At 46.9% G+C, this 18,635-nt stretch overlaps 2 protein-coding genes across 2 annotated transcripts in view; one reads left to right on the forward strand and one right to left on the reverse strand.

Moving 5' to 3' along the window:
* Positions 1-1,089: 1,089 nt before the first annotated feature.
* TLNRD1 (talin rod domain containing 1) lies at positions 1,090-2,526 on the reverse strand. Its single transcript, XM_030189839.1, has one exon. The coding sequence runs from the start codon at positions 2,345-2,347 to the stop codon at positions 1,310-1,312; it is 1,038 nt and encodes a 345-aa protein (XP_030045699.1). The 5' UTR covers positions 2,348-2,526; the 3' UTR covers positions 1,090-1,309.
* Positions 2,527-2,586: 60 nt separating this feature from the next.
* Positions 2,587-18,635, forward strand: part of CFAP161 (cilia and flagella associated protein 161) — a 97,684-nt gene continuing 81,635 nt past the window's right edge. The window contains exons 1-3 of the mRNA XM_030189840.1: positions 2,587-2,773; positions 5,549-5,638; positions 17,553-17,782. Coding sequence (XP_030045700.1) covers positions 2,705-2,773; positions 5,549-5,638; positions 17,553-17,782 — 389 coding nt within the window. The 5' untranslated portion in view covers positions 2,587-2,704. The remainder of the gene's footprint in view (positions 2,774-5,548; positions 5,639-17,552; positions 17,783-18,635) is intronic.

Consider the following 18,635-nt stretch of genomic DNA (forward strand, 5'->3'; position numbering starts at 1 on the left):
GAAGCAGACAATATTTTGGCTGTGCTCCCAAACCTTTATTGGAAAATGCAATTAACTAATCACATAGATACCAGCTGTATGCACCGTAGCTGAACTTACTTATCCACTCCTCCTTTAGCTAAAATTACTTTCCTGAACCTTTTTCGACTCGTTGCTGAGTGACTCGTTCTAGATGTATTAAACGACTGCTTCTTGGAGCAGCTGGTCCAGCTTGGCCACTGTTCATGTTCTTATAACTGCATGTGCAAATTTTCCTTCAGTCACCCATATTTCAATCTAACTCTTCTGTCACTGTACATTATGTGCATATTCCATCTCCACATTTTCATTAAGATATTTTGTGACATTCTAAGTAACACACTATGTCATATGTTTACTACTATAAAGCTGCGTACATCTTGTAGCGCTATAGAAATGATTAGTAGTAGTAAAGTGTCTATTGCCTACATTTAGCTTTTTCTTGCTATACACAGTCTTGGGTGAATTTCTTCAAAAACAATCCCAATAAATAAGATGTAGTTGCTCAACATCAGGATTGGCCATCTTATGCATGACACTGCAATGTGATAAACCAGTGGTGCATTGCAGTGAACTCACAGGGGAACGGGCATATTTCAAGTCTGCCTTGGAATAGCTAGCACCAATGTAACAGTGCATCATTTAACACTTAAGATAAGTAAATTCTTTAAGTTCATTACAAACATTTAAGGAAGTGTAACTTTGATAGTGCCCACTTTAGATCTTGCACTTATTTTTTTGTTTTTATGTCTTACTAATTTTTTTTGTTTTTACGTCTTACCAAAACAAGTACTGGGCACATTGAAACACAACTGTTTGGGGGCGTATTTTAAAAAAATGAAGCAAAACAACGATTTTAAAAGTGATCCATAGTTTGTTTGTTTTTTGTTTTTTTTTTTGGGGGGGGGCGCATAGGGATCCTTTTACAGAGGCATGCTAGCATTTTAAGGGACCCTTTTACAGAGCGGCAGTATGCTCTACGTGGGATTACCTTGCGCTCTTCTGGGAGTATCGCCAGCTCAGGACAGTTGCCGGCGGTACTTCCACCCTGAGCATATGACATTTGGGGGGGGGGGGGAGACCCCCCCGGAGACCCCCCCCCCCTTGGAAATGTAGCGTGGGCGCCCTTATTGCTGGGTGGCCATGTGCGTGCAGGGGAGACCCCTCCCCTGGCTCTGGACACTTTTTGTAACAGCTTGGTAAAAGGACGCTTTGGTGCGCACTCATGTTGCTAAATAGAAAAGGAGTGAAATTTAATAGCTACATAATAAATAGTCAGTCCCAGTCCACCTCACTTGTCCGTCAGGCCCTGCACAGAGTCCAGCGGCGGCAGAGTCCGGGGCGAAGCCCTTTCCCTCAGCGCCTGCGACAGCAAGTTACAGCCATCCTGCACCGCACAAGCCGCGCTCCGCAGCCGCTCCCGGTACTCGCTCACGCGGCCTCCTCCTTCTCCACTGTCCGGCTGCTGCTGCGCCACGTCCCTCAGGCCCTGGGTCAGCAGAACACAGGCCGACACCACGCTCATGGCGCCGCCCAAGATAGCCGTCTGAACCGCCTTCCCCTCCGGCCCCAGCACGGCCGCTCGGCCCAAGAATTGCGGCTCCGTAGCGAAGCCCACCAGCGCCTGCACCGCCTGCAGCAGCGGCCCCGAGAACAACACGCAACGGCCCCGGCTCAACTCCCCGGGACTGACCTTCAACTGCCGGACACAAGCCAGGAAGGCGCTGCCGCTGGCGCTCAGGCAACGCACGCTGAGTTTGAACTGGTCCTTGGCGAAACGCTCCGGGGTCCGTTCACTGGCCAGGCCGCAGGCGTCGCTCAGCAACTTCAGGTGGCGGGAAAGGCCCTGTGACAGTTCCAGAAGCAGCGCCGGGCTCAGCTGGGCCAAGGGCGCCGTCCTCAACGCGGCGCAGCTCCGCTCCAGCTCGTGGCGGCTGCGCGTCACCTTGTAACGGTCCACAGGGCCGGGCAGGGCGGCCTGGGCTCCCGGCGTCTCCACGGCGGCCAGGTAGGCGGCGTGGGCTGAGCACTCGGTCAAGGCCACCACCAGCTCCGACAGTTCCTGCAGGCAGTCGGCCGCCTCGCCCAAGCGGCCCATGTTCAGCTGGCTCTGCACGTCGTGGGTCAGGATGGACAGGCCTTTGGTGCGGGCGATGATGGCGTCGCGACACTGCTCGAACGAGTCTCCCGGGGCGGCCGAGCTGTCGCTGCTGCTGCTGCTGACCGGGCGGCTGTCGCTGGCCAGGAGGAGGAGGTCGGCCACCAGCTGCATCCGGCCTTTGCTCTGCTCGCACATGCTCAGCAGCCGCTTCCTGCCGTCGCTAGCCATGGCGGCCTGGCGCCCCGCCGCCGCATCTTTCTGTGAGGAAGCGGGGCGGAATGGGGTGTCCGTCCGAGCGACCGTCGTCGTACAAATCGCGCCGCTGAGCCTGCTACTACTGCTGAGGTAACGCCGCTTCCGGCGGAAGTTGAAGGAGGCCGCACAGCCGGTCGTAGCTAGATTTCCGTTGGCGCCCACAGCTCGCGGCTACACCTCGTCTACGTCACACGCTCTAACGCTCTTCCGTCTCGGCGAGGGCGCCAACTTTGGCGTCACGTCGCGTTCCCATAGCGACACGTACACTAAACCAGTTGACAACGGTAGTTAGGGAACGGGGCCGAGCAATAGCACAGCAAACCGCTCAAAATGAACCTCAAGACTTACAACCCGTCTGTACGAATCGGAAACTGGAATGAAGATGTTTACCTGGACGAGGTAAAATGCAGACACCGAGGAGGTGGGGAAGGAAGGCCAAGGACTATTAGCCTGCAAAACCCTGCATGACACTGTGGCACTTCAGTCAATGCCTAATCATTCTGCAAAACATTCTGTGCATAATATTTTCTACCCTGGGATTCAGTGCGCGCCAAGTTCGGAATTAGCGTCTGGCTTATGCGCTAGCCAGGTGGTCGTAGGCCCTTATGCAGCTCAGGGCCCCTTTTACTAAGCCGCATAGGCGCGCCGAACACGCACAAATTGGCGTTACCGCCTGGTTACCATGTGGCCCTTGTAATTTCAGTTTTGGCACGTGTTCACTACACGCGTCTGAAAAATATTTTTTATTTTCTGGTGCGCATAATGGATCTGCGCCAAGTGGCATTTGACGCACGTAGGTCATTACCACCCAGGTTCTTTACTGCTAGGTCTATGGCTGGTGGTAAGGTCTGAGATCCAAAATGGCCTTGCGGCAATTTTGATTTTGATGCACGTCCATTTTCAGAGGGAAAAAAGGCCTTTTTTACAGGCACGCTAAAGAATGGATTGGCGCACACCCAAAACCTGCTTGCTACTGCATGCCATTTTCAGCGTGCCTTTGTAAAAGGACCTCTTAGTAAAAGGGTCCCTTAGGATTGATGGGGACCACCACTGGCCTCTGGACCTTCCGGTGAAGAGCATTACGGTAGGCAAATATAAGTGGCCAGAGCAGATGGACCAACTCTTTTTCTGTGTAATTAATTATCAATTAGCTAGTATCAAACCACCATAAGCTATTTTTTAATAACATAAGAATTTATAAGTTTAGTGCTCAGACTTCTTTTCATTGCTCAGATTTTCCTCTAATGTTTCTTCACCTTGTATCAGGTATTGAAAGAGATTTGCCAAGTCGTTTTATTTATTTATTGTTTGCATTTGTATCCCACATTTTCCCACCTCTTTGCGGGCTCAGTGTGGCTTACAATAAGATATGAATAATGAGAATACAGTTGTTACAAATTGGTTATGGGTTACATTGTACATGTTATGCGAGATAATCGAATTATCATTAGGAATATCACAATGGGACATCAACAGGGAGACTTTGGGAGGAGACAAAGGGAAGCTTAAGGGCAGTGTTAAGACACAGAGGCACATGGTGTACATATTCCTGTAAGTATATGTATGAGTAATGTGGAATTAGGGGGGATGAGAGATCATAAGTGGATGTGTGATGCATTGATGTAAGTGAGTGTGGACTCTATGTGTTTTGTTTTTTTCCGTAAATTGTCTCAAACAGATGGGTCTACAACCACGGCCTTCAGGAATCTCCAAGCTGTCGACCCCCCTACCCTATCCTCCCACATCTCCAATCTCTTCCCTTCCATCTCGTCTTCTGAATCTGTCGACACGGCTGTCTCTACCTACAATGAATCTCTCTCCACTGCTCTGGATACCCTAGCACCATCTGTCTCTCGCCCCACTAAGCGCACTAATCCTCAGCCCTGGTTAACCCCTTGCATCCGTTACCTTCGCTCCTGCACCCGATCTGCTGAACGACTCTGGAGGAAATCTCGCACCCTATCAGACTTCACCCATTACAAATTCATGCTATCCTCCCTCCAGTCCTCCCTATTCCTTGCCAAACAGGAATATTATTCTCAACTAACCAATTCTCTTGGCTCCAACCCTCGTCGCCTCTTCACCACTCTCAACTCCCTACTTAAAGTACCCTCCGCTCCCACCCCCCCCCCCCCCACTCTCTCCTCAAACACTAGCTGACCACTTCCGCGATAAAGTGCAGAAGATTAACCTTGAATTCACTTCCAAGCCTTCTCCTCCCTGTGACTTCTTAACCCACTCCCTCAACCAACCTAACCTAGCTTCCTTTTCCTCCTTCCCTGAGATCACCGAAGAGGAAACTGCTCGCCTTCTTTCTTCCTCTAAGTGCACCACCTGTTCCTCGGATCCCATTCCCACCAATCTGCTTACCAACATCTCTCCTACAGTTAACCCCTCAATCTGTCACATCCTCAACCTCTCTCTCTCCACCGCTACTGTCCCTGACTCCTTCAAGCACGCAGTAGTCACACCACTTCTCAAAAAACCATCACTTGATCCCACCTGTCCCTCCAACTACCGCCCCATCTCTCTTCTACCCTTCTCTTCTCCCTTGCTTTTGGCGCCTAACCACCTTCCCCATTCCTGTTACCTACACTGACTACGTAGTATGTTACCGTTAGATTGTAAGCTCTCTTGAGCAGGGACTGTCCCTCCCCGTGTTTAAACTTGTACAGCGCTGCATAACCCTGGCAGCGCTATAGAAATGCTAAGTAGTAGTAGTAGTAATCTGCGGAAGGATGCTTGTTCGTGGATCGCTCTTAAGTTGCATGGCAGTGTGTTCCAAAGCTGCGTGCTCGTGTGAGAAAAGGTTGACGCGTGTAGCGTCTTGTACTTCACGCCCTTGAAAGAAGGGAAATGGAGGTTGAGGTATGTTCGGGAAGATCTCCTAGCATTTCTGGGTGGTAGGTCAATCAACTCGGACATGTAGGCTGGGGCTTCGCCATGAATGATCTTGTGGACTAGTGTGCATACCTTAAAGGTGATGCGTTCCTTCAGTGGAAGCCAATGTAGTTTCTCTCGTAGTGGTGTTGCCCTTTCATATTTTGGTTTTCCGAAGATGAGTCTGGCTGCTGTGTTCTGGGCTGTTTGAAGTTTCCTCAGTGTTTGCTCTTTGCAGCCTGCGTATAATGAGTTGCAGTAATCCAGTTTTAATTCTTTTTTTTCCCCTTACAGGACATTTTGAAAGATTTTTTGCATAAAAAAGACAAAGGGGAACTACTTTTACAGAAATTAAGCAATCTTAGAAGAAATGTTTTGAAAAAGGTAAATATATCCTTGTTATAACCAATTATGCTTTATTACATTTATTCTCAAACTATTTTCACTTAAGGAAATAAAAGTACTGAACAATGTGCAAATATGTAACTAATTATTTGTCCATATATGACTTTACTGACATGAGCCACTTTATTTATTTTTATTTTAAGCAATTTACAAATTTAAATTCCAAGAATAAATCTTGGTACAGAAAAGCTGAGTATTTTCAATTCAAATTTCCAAATCACAAAAAAACCATAATCAACATATTATATTTCTCATCTTTAGTCCGCAATTGGGAGAGAAGCAAGGCACAATAGTAAAACAAAATGAAGAAAGACTCTACAATGTTCAAAGATTATTACCACTCTAAATTACAGAGTAGATGTAACGACGACTCTTGGCTGTGATGGTGGAGTTACAACAACAATCTTGGAATCTAAGAAAGAGCTTAAAAACATATTTCACTGAATTTAATTTCAACACACATTTACATGGGAAATTCAACCAGAAAAGACCGCCCAATTGTATAACTCGTGGACAAAGTTTAAGGAAAGATTGGCGCCTCTTTTGGGTTGCTTTAGACACACCCGGAAACATTCTAATCTTACAATTGAGAAAAAGCTCTTCTCTATGGCGGAAAAATTGTTTCAATATCCAGTCTCTATCTGGTTGTAGTACAAATGTCACTATTAATATAGGTTTTAAACCCAAATTATCATCTTCAAGTGTCTGTATAAGATTTAAACTCTCAAAAGATTGTTCAGTCCTTTCAGCAACAGGTTGTTCAGTAGTCTTCTTAATATAAGGTAGTAAGTAATAAATGTTTGAAACCGGAATCTTCAATATTTCAGACATACTTTTTAAAAGTTATAACAGGAGCAATTGAAGACGGTCTGGGAAAATTTATTTAACGCAATGTATTAGACCTCTGTAGATTTTCAATCTTGTTCTGAAGCAACAAGTTCTCTTTAATCATATTTACTTGTATTTGTTGAAGAGATTGGACATCCTTAACATTAGTCTCAATTGTTTTATCTACAGTATTGTTAATATTATTTTTTTTTGTAATATAGGTGGTACTTTCTCTGATTAAATTTGAGTTTGCTGGATTATTGATAAAAGGTTTTGGGAAAAAGATGTTTCTAGACCCAAAAGGGCTTCCCAATTAGTATCTAAAGTTATAATTGCTGGCTCATTAGGCAAAAAACGACCTACTCAGTGAAATAGAATCAATCACAGATTCACCAGAGAGTTGTATCTCGTTCATCACGTTGGATTCACCAAAGACGCCTGCGCCATGCTGTTCCACAACCATCTGTGGGGAAGTACTCTGCGGTACGTCGCTAGAGGCTGACCCCGCTCTAGGAAGCTCTACTGCCTCTTGGGAACGCAGAGTTCCCTGCTCACGTCTCTGCTCGTCCACCGGCATGAGTGGTGGCATCCATAATTCGGGACTTAGAGTTGTTTCTGCTTCAAGCTGGGGGAGCGGCTCACCTCTCCCCGCTCCCTCCAGCAGCGAAGATACAGGTCCTGATATTGCTCCTGCTACAGTGAAGCGATCCATAGGTCCCGCCATTGGCATGACAAGCGCAGCGGGGCCAACACGTTGTCTTCCTCTCCTCTTAGGCATGAGGAAAAAAGAGCAATACTTCCAAGTTCTAAGAAAACGAAGGTAGGACCGGTGCAACTTCACGGCACTCCCTTCAAGCTGCCATCTTGCTCCTGACATGAGCCACTTTAAAAGTAGCTTTAAATCACCAGGGAACTCTTGTGTTTATTGTGAGAGTATTCACCGTAAGATAGTTGAATATTTAGCCATTCATTTTGTGACTTTTGCTATGTTGTTTTTCTTTGCTAGGGTTCTCTTAAACTCGCTCTTTTTTTTTTGACTCAGATAGCCTCTGTGTACCCACCATTTCAGACCTTATTTACTATTTTCACTTTACTTTACGTTACAGAAATTTAATTGCTTACCTCACCAAATAACGTAAGATGAGTTAGAATAAAATAATCACTAGTGCCGTTGTATAAGTCTCTGGTGAGGCCACATTTGGAGTACTGCGTGCAGTTCTGGAGACCGCACCTACGGAAAGATATAAACAGGATGGAGTCGGTCCAGAAGGCGGCTACGAAATTAATAAGCGGTCTTGAATGCAAAAATTATAGGGACAGGCTTATGAACCTCAACATGTATACGCTGGAAGAGAGGAGGGAGAGAGGAGATATGATAGAAACGTTTAAATATCTCAAGGGCATTTATGTACTACTACTACTATTTACTACTATTTAACATTTCTAGAGCGCTACAAAGTGTACGCAGTGCTGTAAAAACACAGAAGAAAGACAGTCCCTGCTCAAAGAGCTTACAATCTAATAGACAAAAAGTAAAGCATTTAAATTTAAAATATTTAAGCACTCAAGCACAAGAGAATAGTCACAGAAGGACTGAAGATGTTGAAGGGTGGTCAGTGTGATTAGGTGTAACTCTGGTTGGAGTAGTAGGAGAAGGTGATAGAAGAATAGAAATGGGTGAGGTAAAAGTAATGAGTGGGTTGATAGGGAGGTTATATAAGACATGTCACTCTAGGGGTGGATGGGTAGAGGGGTAGGGTGGGCGGGACTAAGTCTAAAGCAGGAGAAGGTATTCTCTGCAGCCTATCTGTGAGATGGAAAATGCTCTCTGAAGCTGCTGCTGCTATAAGTTGTTAGTTTTCTCTCCCTGAAAGAGATCCAAGCCACACCCACGAAGTTCAAACTGTCTGAGGGAGGGTGAGGGGAGGAAATGGCAGTGCTTGATGAAAAAGAGAGCTCAGTTTGATAGGAGATATACTATAGGATGTCATTCTGAGGCCAGGCTAAGTCTAAAGCAGGAGAAGATATTCTCTGCGGCCTATCTGTGAGATGGAAATGTACACGAAGAGAACCTTTTTCAAATGAAGGAGAGCTCTGGAATGAGGGAGCATATGACAAAGTTAAGAGGGAATAGGCTTAGGAGTAACCTAAGGAAGAATTATTTCACAGAAGGGGTGGTGGAGGCATGGAATGGCCTCCCAGTTGAGGTGGTGGAGTCGAGGTCTGTTCCAGAATTTAAAAAGGCATGGGATAAGCATGTGGGAATGCCTAGGAACAGGAAGAATTAGGGGTTACAGAGTGGGCAGACTGGATGGGTCATATGGCCTTTATCTGCCGTCATGTTTCTATGTTATATAATCTGAAGAGAGAGAACATATAGCAGATGGTACGGATAGGCCGACTGGATAGGCCATGTGGTCTTTATCTGCCATCATGTTTCTATGTTTCTAATCAAAATGTATTATTGATAATACCCCACCCTAAAGAGTCCCTTATTACTCAAAAGAAAAAAATCTAAATTTTGTTTGATAAAAATGTCTTTTATTTATATGTTTTAAATCTTTCAAAGGATTCTGCTTTTTTCACATTATAAAGAATAGAGTTCTGTAATGTTGGGGCAAGAACTCAAAATGCTGTTAAAGATGTTGCCTGTAATTTCACCCTGCCTGGTACCTCCAATAACTGCAATTGTGACAGTCTTAAATTTTTGCTAGGTTCATAAATGTTCAGAACTTCCCTCAAATATATGGGACCCGCATTAAGGGGTCATTTTACAAAGGCGCACTGAAAAATGGCCTGTGGTACTGTAGGCACGGATTTTGGACATGCGCGCAGAATCTGCCGAAAATGGACATGCAGCAAAATCAAAATTGCCGCGCGTTCATTTTGTGTCTGAGACCTTACCGCCAGCCATTGACCTAGCGGTAAAGACTCACACGGTAACCAGGCGGTAATGACCTACGTGTGCCAAATGCCACTTTGCGCTCGTCTGTTACGTGTGCCCGAAAATAAAAAATCATTTTCAGACGCACGTATTGGACACGTGCCAAAAATGAAATTACCGCAAGAGCCACACCGTAGTCAGGCGGTAACTCCATTTTGGCGCTTGTTGGGGACACGTAGATGCTTACACAGCTTAGTAAAAGAACCCCTAAGCAAAGTATTGAAAATTAGAAAAAGAATTTTAAAAGAAATATATTGCTTGAGAGGAAGCCAGTGTAATGCAGCCAGAAATGGTGTTACATGATCCTGCATCTTCTTGCCCAACAATAATCTGGCAGCTGTGTTTTGAATTAATTGTAGCCTACATAATTGGAACTTTGGAAGACTATGATATATTGAATTACAATAGTCAGTTCTTGACAAAACAAATGCATGAAGCAAACTAGGTCGTTTTGATCTAATAAAGGCCATAGTCACCAAAGTAAGTGTAAGCTAGTAAACCACAGATGAAATTTATTCATTAAGGGAGGAACATCAACGTGGACTAACGTTAAGATAGGTTGTTTTACCACACGTCATACTATTTTATGCAATAAGACCCTGTGCCAAAATACTACAGCTTGTGATAAAATAACCTCTCTTAACAATAGCCCATGTTGATAAAGAGTAGTTACTTACCTGTAACAGGTGTTCTCCGAGGACAGCAGGCTATATATTCTCACAGATGGGTGACGTCACGTCGGCCCGGAGGACTTTCTAGCAAAGTCTTCATGAAAATTGAAAAATGTCACTCGCCGCACGGGCGGATGCACTGCGCATGCGTGCGTCCCTTTTCCCGCCCGCCGCAAGGACACATTCCTCAGTTAGATTCAAAAGAATAGAGGAATACAACTCCAAAGGGGAGGTGGGAGGGTTGTGAGAATATATAGCCTGCTGTCCTCGGAGAACACCTGTTACAGGTAAGTAACTACTCTTTCTCTGAAGACAAGCAGGCTAATATTCTCACAGATGGGTATCCCTAGCCCCCAGGCTCACTCAACATAATAAAGAGTGGTCAATTGGGCCTCGCAACGGAGAGGACATAACTGAAATTGACCTGAAACAAAACACAACTAACTGAGAGTGCAGCCTGGAACAGAATAAAAATGGGCCTAAGGGGGTGGAGTTGGATTCTAAACCCCAAACAGACTCTGCAGCACCGACTGCCCAAACCGCGGCTGTGCTTCTGAAGGCAGTAATGAGATGTAAATGTGTGGATTGAAGACCACGTCGCAGCGTTGCAAATCTCTTCAATGGTGGCTGACTTTAGGCCAGTGACGCAGCCATGGCTCTAACATTATGAGCCGTGACCTGACCATCCAAAGTCAGCCCTGCTTGGGCGTAAGAGAAGGAAATGCAATCTGCTAGCCAATTAGAAATGGTGCGCTTTCCGACAGCAACTCCCCTCTTATTGGGATTAAAAGAAATAAACAACTGGGTGGACTGTCTGAAGGGGCGTGTCCGCTCCACGTAACAGGCCAGTGCTCTTTTACAGTCCAAAGTGTGCAACTTGCTTTCGCCCGGACTCATGTGAGGAGGGGGAAAAAATGTTGGCAAGACGATTGACTGGTTCAGATGGAACTCCGACACCACGTTCGGTAAAAACCTTGGGTGCGTGCGGAGAACTAACTTGTCATGATGAAAGACAAGGAAAGGTGCATGAACTACCAGGGCCTGAAGCTCACTGACTCTACGAGCTGAAGTAACCGCCACCAAGAAAATGACCTTTAAGGTCAAGTACTTCAGATGGCAGGAATCCAGTGGCTCGAAAGGAGTTGTCATCAGCTGGGTGAGAATGACGTTGAGATCCCATGGCACTGGAGGAGGTTTGACAGGGGGCTTTGTCAAAAACAAACCCCTCATGAAATGAATCACCAAAGGCTGTCCAGAGATAGGCCGACCGTCTACACGTGAATGATAAGCACTGATTGCGTTAAGATGAACTTTGACCAAGTTGGTTTTAAGACCAGACTCAGATAAGTGTAGAAGGTACTCAAGCAAGGTCTGTGCAGGACAAGAAAAAGGATCTAGGGCCTTGCTGTCACACCAGACGGCAAACCTCTTCCATTTAAAAGAATAACACCTATGTGTGGAATCTTTCCTGGAAGCAAACAAGACTCTGGAGACACCCTCAGGGAGACCAAGAGAGGCAACCTCTAGGCTCGCAACATCCAGGCCGTGAGAGCCAGAGACCGGAGGTTGGGATGCAGAATTGCCCCCTCGTTCTGAGTAATGAAGGTCGGAAAACAGTCCAATCTCCATGGTTCTTCTGAAGATAGCTCCAGAAGAAGGGGAAACCAAATCTGACGGGGCCAAAAGGGCGCTATCAGAATCATGATTCCTTGGTCTTGCTTGAGTTTCAGCAAAGTCTTCCCCACTAAGGGAATGGGAGGATACGCATACAGGAGTCCTGTCCCCCAATAAAGGAGGAAGGCATCCGATGCTAGCCTGCCGTGGGCCTGAAGTCTGGAACAGAATTGAGGAACCTTGTGAGTGTCCTGGGAAGCAAAAAGATCTATCGATGGAGTGCCCCAAACTCGAAAAATCTTTTTGGCAATAGTCATGTTCAAGGACCACTCGTGAGGCTGCATAATCCTGCTCAACCTGTTGGCCAGACTGTTGTTTACACCGGCTAGATAAGTGGCTTGGAGAAACATCCTGTGTTGGCAGGCCCATAGCCACATCTGCACGGCCTCCTGACACAGAGGGCGAGATCCGGTACCCCCTTGCTTGTTGGTGTAATACATTGCAACCTGATTGTCTGAATTAGAAAAATTTTGTTGGATAGCCGATCCCTGAAAGCCTTTAGAGCGTTCCAGATCGCTCGCAATTCCAGGAGATTGATCTGGAGATGCCTTTCCTGAAGAGACCAAGCTCCCTGAGTGTGAAGCCCATCTACATGTGCTCCCCACCCGAGGAGGGATGCATCCGTCGTCAGCACTTTTTGTGGCAGAGGAATTTGGAATGGGCGTCCCAAGACCAAATTGGAGCGAATGGTCCACCAATTGAGGGAGTTGCGAAAATTGATGGGCAGCTGGATGACATCCTTTAGATTCCCTGTAGCTTGAAACCACTGGGACGCTAGGGTCCATTGAGCAGATCTCATGTGTAAACGTGCCATAGGTGTCACATGGACTGTGGAGGCCATGTGCCCCAGAAGTCTCAACATCTGCTGAGCTGTGATCTGCTGAGACGCTTGCACCCTGGAAGCCAGAGACAGAAGGTTGTCCGCTCTGGGTCCTGGAAGCTAAGCACAAGCTGTCTTTGTGCACAACAGAGCTCCTATGAATTTCAATTTCTGGGCTGGAACAAGATGGAACTTGGGATAATTGATGACAAACCCCAGCATCTCTAGCACCTGAATAGTCATCCGCATGGACTGCAAAGTTTCTTGCGGGGAAGTGTTCTTCATCAGCCAATCGTCCAGGTAAGGAAACACATGCACTCCCAGTCTGCGTAGTGACGCTGCAACAACTGCCAGGCACTTTGTAAATACCCTGGGAGCAGACGCCAAGCCAAAAGGCAAAACACAGTACTGAAAGTGCTGTGATCCCAGCCAAAATCGAAGTTACTTCCTGTGAGCTGGAAGTATCGACATGTGGGTGTAAGCGTCCTTCAAGTCCAGAGAGCATAGCCAATCGTTTTCCTGAATCATGGGTAGAAGGGTGCCCAGGGAAAGCATCCTGAACTTTTCTCGGACCAGATATTTGTTCAGGGCCCTTAGGTCTAGGATAGGACGCATCCCCCCTGTTTTCTTTTCCACAAGGAAGTACCTGGAATAGAATCCCAGCCCTTCTTGCCCTGGTGGAACGGGCTCGACCGCATTGGCGCTGAGAAGGGCGGAGAGTTCCTCTGCAAGTACCTCCTTGTGGTAGGAGCTGAAGGACTGAGTTCCTGGTGGGCAATTTGGAGGTTCGGAAATCAGATTGAGAGTGTACCCGGACCGGACTATTTGAAGAACCCACCGATCGGAGGTTAAGAGAGGCCACCTTTGGTGAAAAAATTTTAACCTCCCCCCGACCGGTAGATCGTCCGGCACAGGTACTTTGATATCGGCTATGCTCTGCTGGAGCCAGTCAAAAACCCGTCCCTGGTTTTTACTGGGGAGCTGCAGGGGCCTGCTTCGGTGCCCGCTGCTGACGAGAGCGAGCGGGCTGGGGTCGAGCCTGAACCGGCTGAGGGGAATAAGAAGTGTACTTACGGCTCCTAGAAGCGTAAGGAGCACTTCTCTTTCCCTTAAAGATCTTCCTAGAGGTGGAGGTGGATGCAGAAGGCGCCCGGCGGGAGAGAGAATCCATAGCGTTATCACGCTGGTAGAGATGATCAATCATCTCCTCAACCTTCTCTCCATAAAGGTGATCCCCCCGGCATGGGATATCTGCTATTTTCTGCTGAGTTCGTTCCTCCAGGTTAGAGGCACGCAGCCATGAGAGTCTGCGCATCGCTATACCTTGGGCAGAAAAGCGAGATACCACATCACAAGTGTCAAAAACGCCCCTGGACAGGAACTTGCGACACGCCTTCTGCTGCCTGACCACTTGGTGAAAGGGTTCGGCTTTCTCCGGTGGGAGTGCGTCTACCAAACTCTCAAGTTGCCTCACAGAGTTCTGTAAATGAATACTCGTGTAGAGCTGGTATGATTGGATTTTGGCCGCGAGCAGACCAGCCTGATACGCCTTTCTCCCAAAAGAGTCCAGAGTTCTATACTCCCGCCCAGGGGGCACCGAGGAGAAGTTCCTAGAACGTTTGGCTCTTCTGAGAGCGGAATCCACCACTGCTGAATCATGGGACAACTGAGCCCGCATGAGACTGGGTTCCCCGTGAATCCGGTACTGAGACTCAACTTTCTTGGGAACGGTTGGGCAAGAAAAAGGCTTCTCCCAGTTCCTCAACATAAGTTCCTTGAGTGTCTCATGGAAAGGAACTGTAGCAGAAGATGTAGGTGGAGATGGATAGTCCAAAACCTCAAGCATCTTGGCTCTGGGCTCATCCACAATTTCCACAGGGAAGGGGATGGCCTCAGACATCTCCCGAACAAAAGAGGAGAAAGACAAACTCTCGGGAGGAGAAAGCTGTCTTTGGGGCGAGGGAGTAGAATCAGATGGGATGCCTTGAGAATCCTCACCAGAGAACTCCCCATGCATTTCATCATCATCCTCTTATGAGGTATTATCAGATGGAGCTAAAAGCTCAGACAGAGCTGCCCGAATCTGAGCCCGTCTCGACGAAGAGGCTTGACGGCCTCGATGATGATGTCGAGAAGTCGACGGTCCCTGAGATTCCGGTGAAGCTTCCTGCACCGATGTCTCCGGAGAGCCGACCCGGGATGTCAACGACACCGGCGCCGGAGGCGGCACTGGTGAAACAGACCTCACCACGGGCTGAAGGTCTGACGCATGAGCTTCCGGCACTGGCGACATCGATACCCCCGACACCAACGGCACCGGCATCTCTGAACTCATCAACACCGGTACCAACGGCACCGTCGGTACCGACAACCTCGGCGCCGATTGCCACTGCTGCATCATTTCCATGAAAAAAGGAAAAAGGGCCTGCATACACTCATCAAGAGTTGCTGCCGGAAGATGCTGGGGGGTCGGTTGGGGCAGTGGAGGCAAAGTCTGCTGAGGTTGCGGAGTGGGGACTCGGCTGCCAATGACCCCATGCGCCGGTACCTCAGTAATAGAGGGAGAGCGATCCTCTCGGCACCGACGCTTCTCGGGTATCGAATGTATCGATGACCCGGAGCTCCCGGTGCCGTGACGTGAAGGAGAACGTCGACGGTGCCTTTTGGCCTTCGCCCGATGCCCGTCGTCGAGACTCCTCGGCACAGGAGAAGAGGACGTGGAATCCACACGCCTCTTCGGGACCGGGTCCGATGCAGGACGGTCCCGGGGGATCTGCAAAGCAGGAGGCGCCGAAGTGGGTGGAGAACCACTCGATGCATCACTGCTCCCAGCGTGCATCGGTCGAATGGCAGCCTCTCCCCGGTCTCCCGGTGCCGACGCTTCCTTCGACGTCGACCTCGACAACGCCAACTTCGACGACATCGTCTTTGACGGCACTGACTTCACCGGCGCCGACTTGGACGCAGACTTGGATGGCGCCGACTTGGACGACGCCAACAACGCCGACGTCGAGGCCCAAAAATCTTCTCCCTTTGGGCATCTCGAGAGAGCAGTGTCCGCTTTTTCATCGCAAGACACAATTTGCAGCCCTCCGAGCGGTGGTCCGGCCCAAGGCACCTGTAAACACCACGAGTGTGGGTCAGTGCTGGAGATGGCCCGATGGCAGCGGGCACAAGGCTTAAAGCCGCTGGGCGTCTTCGTTGACATAACGGGAAAAACAGCCCCTGCCAAATCAAAAGACGCGATTGTGTCGTAAAACAAGGGGACACAAAAAAAACTGAACGAGCGATTTAAATGAAATCATTATACTAAAAGGAAAGAAAACTTAATAAACGAAAAGAAACTAAGAGAAACTAGAAAAAAGAATACTTTTTCTTTAAATTCTTCACCTCCGGGCTCAGGAACACGACAAGAAAATCTCACCGTGGCACCTCTTGATGCGGAGAAGAAAAAACTGAGGAATGTGTCCTCGTGGCGGGCGGGAAAAGGGACGCACGCATGCGCAGTGCATCCGCCTGCGCGGCGAGTGACATTTTTCAGTTTTCATGAAGACTTTGCTAGAAAGACCTCCGGGCTGACGTGACATCACCCATCTGTGAGAATATTAGCCTGCTTGTCTTCGGAGAACTTCCCCACATAGATTTGACCATGGTATCATTTGGTTCTGACTCGCACGTTTTTATTGATAAGCTACAAGACACTCCTTTGTAGCTCCTTCCACTCTTCTTGTATGAGGAAAGGCTAAAGAGGTTAGGGCTCTTCAGCTTGGAAAAGAGACGGATGAGGAGAGTTATGATTGAGATCTACAAAATCCTGAGTGGTGTAGAAACTCTGGAATTCATTGCCAGAGAATGTGGTAAAGCCAGTTAGCTTAGCGGGGTTTAAAAAAGGTTTGGACAGATTCCTGGAGGAAAAATCCATAGTCTGCTATTGAGACAGACGTGGGAAGCAATTGTAGTATGGAGTGTTGCCACGATTTGGGTTTCTGCCAGGTACTTTTGACCTGGCTTGGCCACTGTTTGGAAAAGAGGATACTGTGCTAGATAGAGCATTGGAATTCATTGCCAGAGATGTGGTAAAGGTGGTTAGCTTAGCGAGGTTTTAAAAAGGTTTGGACGGCTTCCTAAAGGAAAAGTCCATAGATCATTATTTAAATGACTTGGGGATAATCCACTGCTTATTTCTGGGATAAGCAGCATAAAATATATTGAACATTTTTGGGATCTTGCCAGGTATTTGTGACCTGGATTGGCCACTGTTGGAAAGAGGATGCTGGGCTTGATTGAATTTATTTTTTGTTACATTTGTACCCCGCACTTTCCCACTCATGGCAGGCTCAATGTGGCTTACATATTGTATACAGGTACTTATTTGTACCTGGGGCAATGGAGGGTTAAATGACTTGCCCAGAGTCACAAGGAGCTGCCTGTGCCTGAAGTGGGAATTGAACTCAGTTCCTCAGGACCAAAGTCCACCACCTAACCACTAGGCCACTCTGTCCCAGTGTACTTATAAGTATCTCTATGCTGAAAAAGTGAGTGATTAGCAAAAACAATGGCTATTGTATTGTGATACTGGTGTAGAATTTATGGGTTTGGGTTTTTTTTTAGTTTCAAGATTTTAGATTCATATGAAGAATCAAGCATGATTGACAGTGTTTCAAGACTATAGATAGAAAGAAAGAATTGCCTTTTATGCGATCTCACGAGAGCCTGTAAAATATTCTCTCTGGATAACTCATATTGTGCATAAGAGCCAGCTCTGTGGTTGCCAGTGAGTGCCGAGCACCCCCCAGTATTGAACAATTTATACTGTGTTGGCACCCGCAGTCATTTTGAAATGTTGGCACTCATGGTATTGTGTCAATACAAAGCATCAAAGTCTGCAAATAATCCATTTGTGAAAAGACATTAATAGATCCAGCTTTCTTAAACTGTGCATTTTTTGTATTGCAGATCGATCTGTCCATTTCCACTGATGGATTTCTTCACTTTGGCGATGTGGTCCTTCTGCTTAATTCTGACAGAGCACCTGTGCGCGCTCTTTACCCTTTATGTGATGTGACCCTTTCTGCAAACCCTGATGAAGTCACCTTACATACAAAAGTTTCCTTGGAAACTCCTTGTACAGTGAGTGCAAGCACAAATATCAAGCCGTTTGCCAGAAATGCTTTTGTCATTACAAGGTATCGATGCTCTCAGTTTATACCGTCTTTATAAATGGAGGACATGTACATAACATTTTATTTTGCAGCTACATAATTAAAATATAGTTCAGTACACTTATACATAGTTTTGTTTTCTTCACCTTCCCCATTCAAAATCTTAGTCATTTCTCAGTGATATAATGCCAATAAGAGTGAAGGGGTCTAGAGTTTTGTACTATGTGCTGTCATTTGTATTTTGACAAATGACGTGGCTCTGTTTTTCATACCTGCCAAAATTTATAATAGGTACTGTTTAAGTAGATCAAACAAGGAAGTGACATAAGTGAGGAAAGGGGAAGAAAAATACATTTGGATTTAGCTCACACCTTTTCAGTAGAAGCTCAAAGCAAATTGCTTTCAGGTACAGTAGATACTTCTCTGCCCTTGGAAGGCTTACAGCCTAAGGGCCCTGTTTACTAAACTGTGCTCTAGGTGTACTAGTGTTTTTAACATGCACTAAAACACTAGAGACACCCAAGTAGTCCTTGGGTGTCTCTAGTGTTAGCGTGCACTAAAAACGCTAGCGTACCTTAGTAAACAGGGCCCTAAGTTTGTACCTGAATCAGTGGAGGTTAAGTGACTTGCCCAAGATCACAGTGAGCATTACTGGGATTTAAATCCTAGCCCTGGTTCTCAGCCTGCTGCTCTAACCATTAGTCCATCCTTCCAGTAACCTAGTCTTCCAAAAAGAGGTGTAAAAATTCATCAGGAAACTAAACTAGTGATCATAGAAATGGACAAAAAACTAGGAAAACAAGGGTTCAAATCCTGCTTCTACATGTCACCTTCTTTTGCTTCTGGTACACCTTAGATTGTAAAGCATTAGCTTGTC

Source organism: Microcaecilia unicolor, chromosome 1 (assembly GCF_901765095.1).
Source record: "Microcaecilia unicolor chromosome 1, aMicUni1.1, whole genome shotgun sequence".
In the NCBI taxonomy this organism is placed as follows: Eukaryota; Metazoa; Chordata; class Amphibia; order Gymnophiona; family Siphonopidae; genus Microcaecilia; species Microcaecilia unicolor.

What these genes read in the sequence shown, in the direction of transcription:
- TLNRD1 (XM_030189839.1), bottom strand. Translation starts at nt 2,347, where the DNA reads ATGGCTAGCGACGGCAGGAAGCGGCTGCTGAGCATGTGCGAGCAGAGC.